At 39.5% G+C, this 12,382-nt stretch overlaps 1 protein-coding gene across 1 annotated transcript; it reads left to right on the plus strand.

Moving 5' to 3' along the window:
- The first annotated feature begins 4,021 nt into the window (after positions 1 to 4,021).
- On the plus strand, positions 4,022 to 11,263 carry LOC119067371. The gene is made up of 21 exons (XM_037170283.1): positions 4,022 to 4,559; positions 4,626 to 5,182; positions 5,244 to 5,478; positions 5,560 to 5,852; positions 5,937 to 6,131; positions 6,198 to 6,511; positions 6,709 to 6,883; positions 6,948 to 7,130; positions 7,193 to 7,377; positions 7,440 to 7,597; positions 7,662 to 7,807; positions 7,874 to 8,107; positions 8,174 to 8,303; positions 8,363 to 8,478; positions 8,554 to 8,723; positions 8,783 to 8,864; positions 8,929 to 9,168; positions 9,237 to 9,686; positions 9,748 to 9,981; positions 10,049 to 10,906; positions 10,952 to 11,263. The coding sequence occupies exons 1-20, from the start codon at positions 4,280 to 4,282 to the stop codon at positions 10,871 to 10,873; spliced, it is 5,202 nt and encodes a 1,733-aa protein (XP_037026178.1). The 5' UTR covers positions 4,022 to 4,279; the 3' UTR covers positions 10,874 to 10,906; positions 10,952 to 11,263.
- The last annotated feature ends 1,119 nt before the right edge of the window (positions 11,264 to 12,382 follow it).

Consider the following 12,382-nt stretch of genomic DNA (forward strand, 5'->3'; position numbering starts at 1 on the left):
TTCTTTCCGAATGTCATGCTGCAAACGATCTTGACGTATTAAAAAATTCATGCGAAAGAGCAACAAAATGTTTCTATGTAAACAGCATAATGTGTTCAAAAACATGACATTTTGATTAAATGAATTTCCAAAGACAGTCATTTTACCGAATAGCTGAACGAATTTCCGGAGCTGCCCAATCTACATAAGAAACACAAAAATAGAGAAGAAAGAAATGAACTAAATTACGTACAAAAAAAATGCCAAAGGCCTAGCGCAACGCGCTTCAAGCAAAAGTGATATTATTGACAGCTGCCAAATAGAGCTGTCCGAATTTTTTTTCAGTGCCAAAATTTGTTCGATACACTTCGATCCAGTTTCAGTACCACTAGATACTAGTAGATAGTAGTACTAGAGTACCACTGATGCTTGAAGTCAGTTGGCTAGCGACACAGAACCTGCTTCTACATCAAGGAAGTGACCTCAAGCGACGATGGAAGAGCACAGTTGCACAGTCGTACAGCAATGTTACCAAATCTAGCGCGAAGAAAAAGATAACGAGAAAAAAAACGATGAAGGCCAATTGAATCACAGCCAAGCTATATAATTCGTCAAAGAGCTGGGAAACTTTAACCAAGAGCTAATTTCGATCCGGATCAATCCAAAGATGACAATTTGACTAAGGAATTGATTCTTATCGATGCTCTGTTCGGTGAAACGTTTATTTAGTTTCGAGAACGTGGCTACAAACACAAGATGATTTTGTTACGAAAAACTACACATACGTGACCAGCGAAGAGAAGATGGAAACACAGGAGCGGCCATCACCACATGCACTTATAAAAATATCGAACTACTGGGATTTGACGTAATCAACGGTATAGCAGCCGAAACGACCAACCTACCACTGAACATCACAATATCTCGATTTTATGTTCCTGCGAGAAAGAAAGGAATAGATGAATCCGAGATCCGAAAAGACCTAATCAAGACTCAAAATTCGCAACAGAGACGGAAAACTGCGTCATTCAACGCTCTTCATCATTCATGAGGCAGGTCTAACTCAACAAGTTGCCAGAATGAATCAGACTAATTACAGCGAGAGTTGTAGCTTACAATGGATTCTGAGCCACATTGGACTAGAAGGAAACGACAGCGTCAATCGAAGGTGCTATCTAGACGAAATATTCACTCCGAAAAACACGTATATGCACAAACCGAAATCAGACAATCGACCATTATAGAATAGATGGACGACTAACACCACATAGTGTTCATAGATGAAAGGCAATTTAGATTACCAGGTATAAAAGAATGAAGAATTAAAGAACCTCAATGGAAATGATATTCGAATATTGGTCCGACTCAAAACGAACCATGGACTATGACAAAATGACGAATAGAGAGTTATGCGAAAAGTGCAACAACCAATCTCAAACAATTATAGATATCAAAGCACAAGAAATTTGAAAGTGTTCGCGCCAAATATTCGTTCGGAAAGAAGCGAAGAATCGAAGAACTATAATGACAGACTATACAATGTATGTATATGTCGTACACGTCGTACATGTCATTACTATATCGAAATTATGAAGCTTTTACAGCTTTTATGGCTTTTATGAAGCAAAATTGAACAGCCTTTCGCAATTAATGTTGTAAATCTCCTGACATGTTTTTCCGCACAAATGTCAAATTAAAAGTGAGACCATAAATGTATGGATCAAACAAACAATAAAGTCAAGAAAATTAATAAGAAAAAAAAAAGAAATAAGCTTGCAATGGACAACCTTACGTTTTACTTAATATTTATTTTAACTACATCAAAACAACGAGGAGTTTGATTTGGTTTACTCATGGTGGAACTATTGTCATTCTTGACAGTTGACCTTAGTCTTTTTTTTATTTTATGAATTTGCCCGTTATATGTGCAGTCAAGCATACAACCACTGACAACCAGGGCCTCTATTCTTTAATAATTCGTAACTTGACAGTTCTTATGGGTTTTTATACACTCAACTGTTAAGTTACGAATAGTTTGAGTTACGAAAATACAATAATCGTCGCCCATACATTTTTCCATACGAGCTGAAAATTTTGTGTCAAAATTTCATTTCACCAGGGTGTTGTATACTTGGAGTGCGTGCAGTAATGTCAGGTAAAGTTCACGCTGAAAATTTTGACAGGTCTAACCCAGAGAAATGATAAGTTGTGACGAGATAAAAGGAACATTGGAATGACAGTTGGCTTCTATGGGAAAGAATGTGAGAGAATTTGTGTGTACCTCTCTCACATTCTCTCCCATACCGTTTCGCCACAGGCGTACCAACTTATCATTTCTCTGGTCCACCCATATAGAGTGTTCTGATCGGAGCGAGACGACCGAATACCAGTTAATTATGGAGGATTCTTCTGAAAAACAGAAGACCGAAATCGGACCCATTTTCCATTGAAATTTTGTATATGTGCCCAATAAGGTAACCTGAGTCAGAAGCCAGAACCACTTTTAAAAAAATTCTTCGAAGCTTGTGTGGCTAGTGATCAAAAATCGAAAACATGCACTTTTCTTACAAAAATTGCTCCAGTTACACGAGCCGTACAGGGTCGTGTGGGGTGTTATTAGAAAGGTAATTGCATGTACTTTGGGGGTAAATAGGGTCTTGTTGGGTTTAAAATTAATCCACACAAACCGAAAAAAGACTGAAAACTTACACTTTTCTTACAGAGATTTCTCGAGGTACACGAAACGTACATGGTTGTGTGGGGTGTCATTGGAAAGGTAATTGCATGTACTTTCAGTCGTATTTGGGTTTGGAAGCATCTTCGAAGAATTTTTTTGAAAGTGGTTTTGGCTTCTGGGGTCGAATACACATTCTGGGGGCACATATAAAAAATTCCAATAGAAAATGGGTCTTATTTCGGTCTTCTGTTTTTCAGAAGGATACCTCTATAAATTGTCTTGGGGTACTTATCAAAGTATTTGCTTCCCTTTCAACACCTTACGATGAGAGCGAGAGGACCGAATACCAGTTTATTATAACTTGCCTTGTGGTACTTGTCAAAATATTTATTTCTCTTTCATTATAACTTTATAAATTATATTAGTAGAGCTGTCAAAATTCCCCAATTAATCTTAACGAAGAATTACTGTACGCGCCCTTGCCTTATATAGAGATAATTTTGACAGATAAACGCACAAAGTTGTATTTAAAAATTTGAGCATGTTTTTTAAACATAATTTTTAGTAAAACACGGTTCAGTAAAAAGTTAGTATATTACCCAAAAACACTATTTAGTTAACAAATACTCAGTTCCAATGAGCCAAATTCGCATTTCCTTGGCTTGACACATTGAATTGGAAGACTCAACTGGTGCGTCATTCTGAATAAAGACGAGCAACGTCTACATTTTGTAATAACCAAGTTTCTACCTTAAATGGTTTTAAACATGGTTATTACAAAATGCTGCTGATATTAGGATGGATTGACTGAAGAAAATTATGTTTTCTTACAGACGACTTGTTTTTATGACCATTTTGTCCAAATTAATGTCTACAGGGTTTGTCCTCTTTTGCTGAAAATTGTGCTCGGTTTTGTCTTTCATCTTTCAACAATTTACTTATGGGCCATTTGAAGGCTATATTTTTTCGTTGCGAGTAATAAGAATATGTATAGAGTGTGTATAGAGTCAAAGTTCTGAAAGAACAGGTTAAGACAACCACGAAGGCGGTTGACACCAAATTTTATAAACAGTTATTGGGAGAAATCAACTTGAAGAAAATATTTTTCTAGAAAATTCAGAATTTTGTTTTTGTTAAGTTCCATTTTACATATAAACTTCGCAGCCGTTGACGCTATTGTGTGTCACCGCCGTCGTGATCAACTCAGGGTTGTCTTAACCTGTTCTTTCAGAACCTTGGTTTGAGTCACCGTAGAATGACGAATGACAAGTATGCGTTCACTTTTCCAGTTTTGTTTATGGAACAACATCCAGATCATCTAGTCTTTTTTCGAACTTAAAAGGCCTATTGTTGTGACAGTAAAGTGACATGACAAGTGATAAATTCTGCTTGATTTGGTTTGAAGAAAAAATTTGTGATTATTGCCCTTTTTTGATTTTGTATTTTTATTAACAAAATTTGATTATGTGTTCGTCGACACCTATTGCCAATGCCAAAACAGTTGCATTGACGCGTAAATAAAACATCACGACTTTTGACTATTCCAAACAGTAAAACGAATCCGTTTCGATTCATTTATATTTCAAACAAAAAAAAAACATAAAATCGACATAGGATAGTAAAATGTCTGACCGAAAACTTACGCTGAAGGATTCAAATGTATTCGAATTGAAGTCGGTGATAAAGAATTTTAAAACTAAAAGGTCGGCGTTCATCGAAGACTCAAACAGCCAGTTGAAATTGTGTCTTGTCGGTGAGGACAATGAACTGATCATACGCCGAAGTCATAAAGAAAATTTCCTGAAATTGGTCGACTTGAAGACAGTGTTGTGGTTTAAAAATGCTAAGAAGTCCTTACAGGACATATGCTTCGATCCATCGGGATCGGTGTTACTGGCGCTATGTAAGTCAGAATATTTTGCGTTTTGGTGTTACGATCAATTCAATGATCAAAACCAATTATTTTCAGGCTACGACAACACTTTGCACACTGTTCCACTAAACTGGGTTATGGACGGTACAGTTTCCTCGAACGAATTTCATTTCTCTCAGAACAAAATCTCCACGTTCATCATACCGTTTGCCGGTCCACATGAGTGTCCCAATTCGCGGAAATGCCCAAACAATTCGTTTGACAAACATGATCCAGTCGTTTACAGTGCGGTGAGCAAATTTTCAACCAGCGACATAGCACGGATGACCTCGACGAATAGCGTGTATAATGCCTTCTATTCCGCCGCCGATGTGATTGAAAATAATAATTTGAACCGAGCGGAACCGCATCCGACTGCTGGCAGTCATGAAAGTGAAAAGAATGCGAATCCGTGTCCGTATCCGACCAGTGTCGTTTGGTGGCAAACATTGAATCAGAAACAGTCCGCAATCATTGGATATTCGGACGGATCCATTTGTATGGTTCGATTGGAGCCGGATTGTCCACTGATTGCGAACACAAACATTAGTCGGGGTGCGGTTGTGAAAATGGTCATTTGCAAAGACTCGACAATGAACAATGTGTCGCTGATGGTAAGTGAATCGGTTAGCGCAACATCGTTGACGGAGCAAATCATTCAAAATCGATTTTCAGATCAATTCGTCGCTGAAGGAGCAATGGAAATTGTTGTTAGAACAGAAGAGTATCGGCTACGTGTATCCGTGTGAAGTACCGACAAAAGACGGTAAACCGAACGATATTTCTACGGCTGATACTGACGATTGGCAGATTGTTGTTCCGGTCAATGATGGTAATGACGATAATAGAGACAAGAGAGAAATGAGGGACACCGACAATGCTAGCGAAACGGATGGCAATGAGAATTATGGTGAGTTGATCGACTAACGGATATTCGTTGCACTTTCGCTACCATGCCATCGAATTCGTCAAATGTTTTCTCTTCGTTTAGACGCATCCTCGTCATCTAGTGGAATTTTACCAGCCACCCGGGCTCGGCTTGTATCACTAAAAGATTTCGGTGCCAAGAAAATCGGTGCGCTGAGATTGAAACTTGCTGAAAGTCGAATCAAACAAACAGAAAAAGAAAAATTCAAAGAACAACTGACCTCGTTCGCAATCATGAATGTTCCAGCCATGTTACCAGAAATTCTAACCACGCCATCGGGGCCTTTTTTTATCGTACAAAACATTCGTGATTCGTATTTGTTAAGTGCACTTCATTCTTACAGTGATACTCTATCGGTAAGTACCCCCGTGGTGTTAATCAAGGAAAAATATTTGTGGAATTTCAGCCGGCGTTTCTAATTCGGTCTGCCATCGTTTCAGGTTCATAGTATGAACATCAGTTTAGTTCCGTTGGATATTTATAAAATACCGAAACATTGTAGCGACGTTCTGGTAGCACAAAATTTCTTGTACACAGTTCAACATATCACAACCGGAGTGAACGAAACACAGACCAGCCACGCAATCGGTGTTGTGAGCGGCAATTTTTCCAATTTGAATATTTGCGAAGAGGCGGTAATTTCATGGCAATTCTATCATCGCACCACAGAATCCAAATTTTTCTTCTCAAAATTTTCGTAGGATTTCGACGAGTCGTCATACATCGGATACTTTCACCTGAAGGACGAACTGGTGGTTGACATTCATCGTGTCGTGCCGACGTCTAACGAAGCTGTGCCGGAAAACGCCACACAAATGCCCAGTCCGGTATGGTCGCAGGGTCAAAGTAAAAAAGGAAAATTTTTGCAGAACTATCGCAAGCACATTAAGAAGATGAGCGACGTTGACGATGCCCTTCTGGATGACGACAATTTGATGGAATTTTCGTTTCCGCGGATCGAATTGGATCAGTGCTTGGTGGTGACCGACAGAAATGTTTATTTTGTTGAACTTCGGTGAGTGACAAATACAAATTTAAGTTGGATGGATTCTGTGGATGGAATGACAGAAGAAACGGACGTGATTTTGCAAGTTCAATGCTCTTTGAGAATTCCATCTTTCGATGCCATATGATTCACCGTTTCTGTGTCTCCCTCGTTTTATTGGCCGAATCTGTGAAATATAGTTGTTCTAAACGTTTTCCGCGTTTCAGTCTGCCGCCGCACAAATTATTTATTAAAATGGCTAGAGACGGTCAATGGCATTTGTGCGAAGAATTCTGCAAAGCGTTCAACATCCACTACGAAAATTGTGTGGAATATGCCGGTGATGTATTCCTTAAGTCGAAGAAGACCACTCAAGCGCTGTTGGCATACAATAAAGCAAGGGTATGAGTAACATCCTCGTTGAAATAGAACCGATTCGATTACTGGAAAAAATTCATTTTTACAGATTCCCCCAGTGAAAACAGCACTTAAGTTAGCTATGTACAGTGAAAACGCTGCTCTGATGCAATTGTGTGCCATGGCATTGAAGAATGTTTATATTGTAAAGAGTGCATATCCGGCTAGCAGTTTGATCACTTATTTGGGTCGAATGGAAATGCTAGACGATGATGAATTGACTAAAAATAAGGTACGTCCCGACTCCACCATCCGAACTTTGAGACCGTTTTTTCCACACTTTGTCTCCTCCAGTTCCAGATGGCTTCCTCTAAACACTTATCAACGGACGGTGTAAGGTGTAGCGATTTTTCCTATAAAAGTGACGATCCCATATCGGACCTGCAACTGTCTAACTCATCGCAATTTCATCTATCTAATTTGTTGCTGCTGACATTGGTGGAACGAGCCATAAAAGACAAGAAGTTTTTGCCGTTGTGGTAAGTTTCAGGGCCTTGCTGATGTGTACGTTTGATCGCTGGAACGTGATCCTAATTTTCAGGAATTTTCTGGTCACAAACAAACGATACCACACCAACATGACCAGCATTGTTCTCTGCCAGAGTGGTCTATATTCGTCGGCGGTTTTGCTAGCATCGGCTAGAGGGGCGCACCTGGACGCATTCTGTGGATTGGTTGGAGTGTCGAACCAGGAATTCGGTAAGATGCACTTAAATGGAATTAACAAAAGCGGCGAAATGATTCAACTTCATCGACGTTGTAGGTTGGTTCACTGAATTGAACGATATTTTCAACAATTTGGCGGAAGGAATGTTTACCGAATGCATCGTTTATTTGAAAGACATTTCCATGGACTATTTCAATGTGATTCAAGCTAAAATTTTGAAACTTAGGCTGACCGTGCTGATGGTAATGTCAAATCATCCCACCAACGAATTGAGTGGAAACTAATCATTTTCTCTCTCTTTGTTCCAGAAAATAAAAGTTCAACTCAATCCGTTCGGTCCCGTTTTTCGGCCAATTGTTGCCCGATTTGTCAGTAATTTGGAGCAGACCGAAACGATTGAGAATCAGGAGTTCGTGATATTCTGTCGGCTATTTATCGAAACATTCTTGAAAGTTTCGTTGAGACTCTACTCTATGCAACACTCGGCTGACAATATCAACCGATCCTTGAGGTCCATCAACGTTCATCACGAATCGAAGGCGGTACGGTTTTCATGGTGTACATTGCGATACATTCCGTATAACTGAGAATTTTCTGTCCTTTTCCAGTTCGCGATCACAATTAAGAACAATTCGCCACTGTCGGCTGGCTTCTCGCACTGTGTTTGCATTGTTGATGGCTTAGCATACATTTGGGGTTCGAATGGGGTGAATTGCATCCTGAATGATACTTCCAAAGGTACCTTTCGTAAACGGAAATTGAATTCCCAAACCAATCTTGAACTTCTCACTCCGCAGAACCGTCTGAGTCTTACAACTCACCGAAACCTCTTCAGTTCCTATCAAATTTGAATTTAGAAGTACATGCAGTTAGATGTGGCCGAGTTCATACGCTTTTACTCACCAATAACGGGGTAAGTGGAACAAAACTTTTAATGAACTCTAATGGATCCCGGATCATGAGACGATGCTGATTCTCGAACTTGTAGTTGTATACAATGGGCTCGAATCAACAAGGACAGTTGGGCGTTGGCAAGGGCATCCTCCAATCACTCCAACCTCTTCTTGTGAATTACTTAGATGAACTAGACATAAGCTTAATCGAGGCCGGTCAATATCACAATGCAGTTTTAGCCGAAGGAAATTTGTACACTTGGGGGTAACGAAACCGTTGTCTATCGTCGGCCAATCTCTCAAAATATTTTTTATTTTCTTCAGTTGGGGTGTGTACGGGCAACTCGGACACGGTAACGTCGAAGATGTCTTTAAGCCGCAAATCGTTTCATTTTTCGAGGACAAGGTACTTTCTGTCAGAAACAGTGTAACAGCAACCTGTGTCAACGATTCGTTTTTCTCGATTTCAGAATGTTGTCAGTATCTCCCTAGGACACGCACATTCACTTGTCTTATGCACACCATCGCCAAGTGTGAACACACCGACCACCCTATACTCGTTCGGTTCGAATCACTACGGACAATTGGGTGTGGGACAATATTACGAGCTCGACAACATCTCACCGGAAGTGCTCTCTAGAAGCTTAGTTCCTATTGAAGTTTTTATCAACCGCAACATAAGACTGATTCATACCAAATTCTTTACTAACGTAAGTGTAACGACATGATGGCGTGTGTGTGAGGTGTACCATTGGACTCATTTTTCTCGCTGTTACAGTTTGTAGTCACCGAAAGCAATGAATTGTTGACGTTCGGACAATCGCCGCAAGCTTTACGAATGCAATATCAGGCACGAAAACGCGCCCGAACCTTACAGAAACAAGAAGAATGCCAAGAACGACGAACAGCTTCACCCGTTCGACAGCAGCAAAAGGATAGTGTGTTTGACGATTCTGACGTCAAATTGGATCAAACAACTGCAGATTCGAAAACGTTAGAGCTTCGCTCCGAAAAGGACTGCAAGTCGGAGGAGAATCAAAAGATGTCGGAAAAGCGCAGAAGTTTAAGTGAAAGTGAAATTCACAAAACGGCAAACGACAGCGAATTTGGCAGTCAACAGAAGACGGAACACAATGCGAATAAGCAGCCGTCGCTTGAGGAGGAAAGTTCCGAGCATTACTATCCCACGTTAGTGGACACACAGTCAGTGGAGGGAGTTGTAACGAATGTAAGTTTTCCGTTGTTTTGAAAGCGTTGGCCCATTTTCATTCTAAATTTGTGGCTTGCAGATTTCCAGTGGCCTGTACCATCACGCCTTCATAACCGACCGCCAGTCTCTGTATGTGTGGGGAAAAAATTTGGAAAAGCAATTGGGAGTGGAAAAGTCTCAATTCGAATTCACATCTCCCAATCATCTGAATACTGTTGGACCCGCGATTCATGTTGAATGTGGTGCAGATTTTACCTTAGTCATGTTGACCGATTACTCTGTGAAAGCATTTGGTAACAACAACAACGGACAGGTGACGGAAAATACTTTTTCATTTGTGACTCAAGCAACTCAAATTCCAATTGACTATTCTCCTGTAGTGTGGTCGTGATAACGTTGCCGACAAGCCTGCCGCCGCTGGTCGATTGGTGAGACTTCGAGTGTCCAAGAGAGTAGTTCGTATTCCCGACCAAAGCCAATGTTTCGAATCACCCGTTGATGTTAGCCTACCGAAGCCGAAAATCACCATGGACTTCACGCCAACGCGGTACCTTAAATGCTTGCCTATGTACCGACCGCACTACGTTGAAAAATGTGACGTGATGAAGGAAGACGAAGATCGATATAAGGGACTATCGGCGGCGCAGAACGATCAAAGCGAGTTCATCCATTATTGTTTGGCGCTGTACCACGGCCTGTACGATTCACGGACTATATTGGACGCATGCGAGCGGAAAGAATTTAAAATTCGCATTTTGATGCTCAACTATCATATCAGGAACGCATTCACTATTTGCATGGCAGAAACGCGAAATGTTCGTCACTCGACCGAGGTGTTCGAATATTTCACGAAAGATGCAAACGTTGTGCCGATAAATCGTCAAGACTTGAAATACTTTATTTACGAGCTGTTCATGCATGTCATCAATAACAGCTTTTCGGTGGAAGAGGTGGAAGCATTTTTCCTGAAAGATTTGGATCATTATCTGTTCGGGCTGGCCCATGTTCTGTTTTTCAACAACAACAACAGCAAACTCGAACGGCAGGTGTACGAAAAATATTATTGTTTGTTTGGCGGCGATTTGGAGGCGACGGCTGATTCGCCGGAAGCGTTTGACAAGTCCGAGGAAATATTCAAAAATTGCTCGGTCTTATTCAAAACGACCATTTGCCAAAGAATCATTGACTATGACAATTTTACCTAGAAAGGAACAGCCTAGTCGTAGTCCGAAATTCAGTTTCATCAATCAAACAATTTTTTTTTTAATCAGATGACTCCATAGTCCAAGTTTAACATTCGTTGCCCGCATCAAGCTCATTTATTGGCGATCGTTTTTTTTAATGTCCCATTCAAACGTCATATCAAATGAATTGAGTGGCAGGTCAAATCTTTCGTGCAAGAAATTTCAAACCGATGAATTTTCAAAAAAAAAAATAATAATAAGAAATTGCCGGTCAAGTATACTGCTTTTTGAGCCAAACCCACGCGGAAAGGAAATTTGATTTTTTTCTCGAATCAAAAATTTTCTTCTGGGTGTCTCCTCTCCATTGAAAATCCAATTCACCGCGTTTTCGGCCATACATTTCTTTTGTTAGTAAGCATCAAAACTTACTTTTTGTTGTTATTGTTGTTGTTAAACATAGTGGTGGGATCCGGAAGGCCGCTTCTTTCTCGAAAAGTGTGATATTTTCTTTATTTTATTAAAATTGTTTTACATTTTTGCTTGCCAAATTATTGAAAATGAAAAAGATTTTTTTTTTAAATTTAATTTATTATTTTTCGAAGACTGCAAATTGTAAATTTTATCCAAAATAAATAAAACAAAAAATTCTTAAGCAAACAAAATGATTTAATTTCAAACGAAACGAATCTAGATATTCAATTGATAGAAGTGATGCAACAACATACGATCACGATGTCTGAGCATGGACGAATATCCTGAATTCAAACCGAACAGTCAACCATAGAACTTCCTGATTTTTCATTTTAATTTGTCAGTTTGTTCTATTGAGAGCCCTTGCAGTTAACTGACATGATTTCATTTATTCATGACAAAATATGTGTAAAGAGGTCTACTCAATACTCTCTCTAGCAACCAAACTCTCAGTTCTCTCTGTCAAATTCACCTTATTCTACAAACTACAACTATTTTATATTTTGACTGACTACGCTGTAATTTACATGTAAATTCCAAAGGCTACTTGATTCTTTAACCACCTTAATAAAAGTAGTTTGTTTGCTGGAGAGAGTAATGGTCTGCTTTATTAAGTAACATATTTTACGTGTTACGGCATGTTTTATTTTCATTTACATTGCCTAATCACGTAAAGCATTGCACTTACGAGGTTCCAAGTTGTGTATTTGACAAGTGGGGAATACAGCCCTCCCCTTCAGGTCGGGCTGTAACACCCCACTTATCAAATACACAACTTGGAACCTCGGAAGTAATATACTAATACGCGAAACGAAACAACGCCAGTAAACATACGGTCCACAGTTAAGAAGCTGATTAAATTCTATGTGGGCTCTTGGCTGAATTTTCATTGTCAACTAAAAATTCTATTTTTTAAGGAAATTTTCGTAACTTTTTCAGAATTATCCGGAATTTTGCCAAATTTTCAGAATTAAATAAAAAGTCCTGCGTCAGCGCGAGTTCAATGGGAACTCCCGAGTCACACAAAATTTTTCGAAGTCGACGTCTTAGCAAAAATGT

Source organism: Bradysia coprophila (genome assembly GCF_014529535.1).
Source record: "Bradysia coprophila strain Holo2 chromosome X unlocalized genomic scaffold, BU_Bcop_v1 contig_12, whole genome shotgun sequence".
NCBI classification, from domain to species: Eukaryota; Metazoa; Arthropoda; class Insecta; order Diptera; family Sciaridae; genus Bradysia; species Bradysia coprophila.

What these genes read in the sequence shown, in the direction of transcription:
- LOC119067371 (XM_037170283.1), top strand. Translation starts at nt 4,280, where the DNA reads ATGTCTGACCGAAAACTTACGCTGAAGGATTCAAATGTATTCGAATTG. An exon ending in GTTTATTTTGTTGAACTTCG is followed by an intron (nt 6,512 to 6,708) that starts GTGAGTGACAAA and finishes TCCGCGTTTCAG; the next exon opens with TCTGCCGCCGCACAAATTAT. An exon ending in AGTGTCGAACCAGGAATTCG is followed by an intron (nt 7,598 to 7,661) that starts GTAAGATGCACT and finishes TCGACGTTGTAG; the next exon opens with GTTGGTTCACTGAATTGAAC.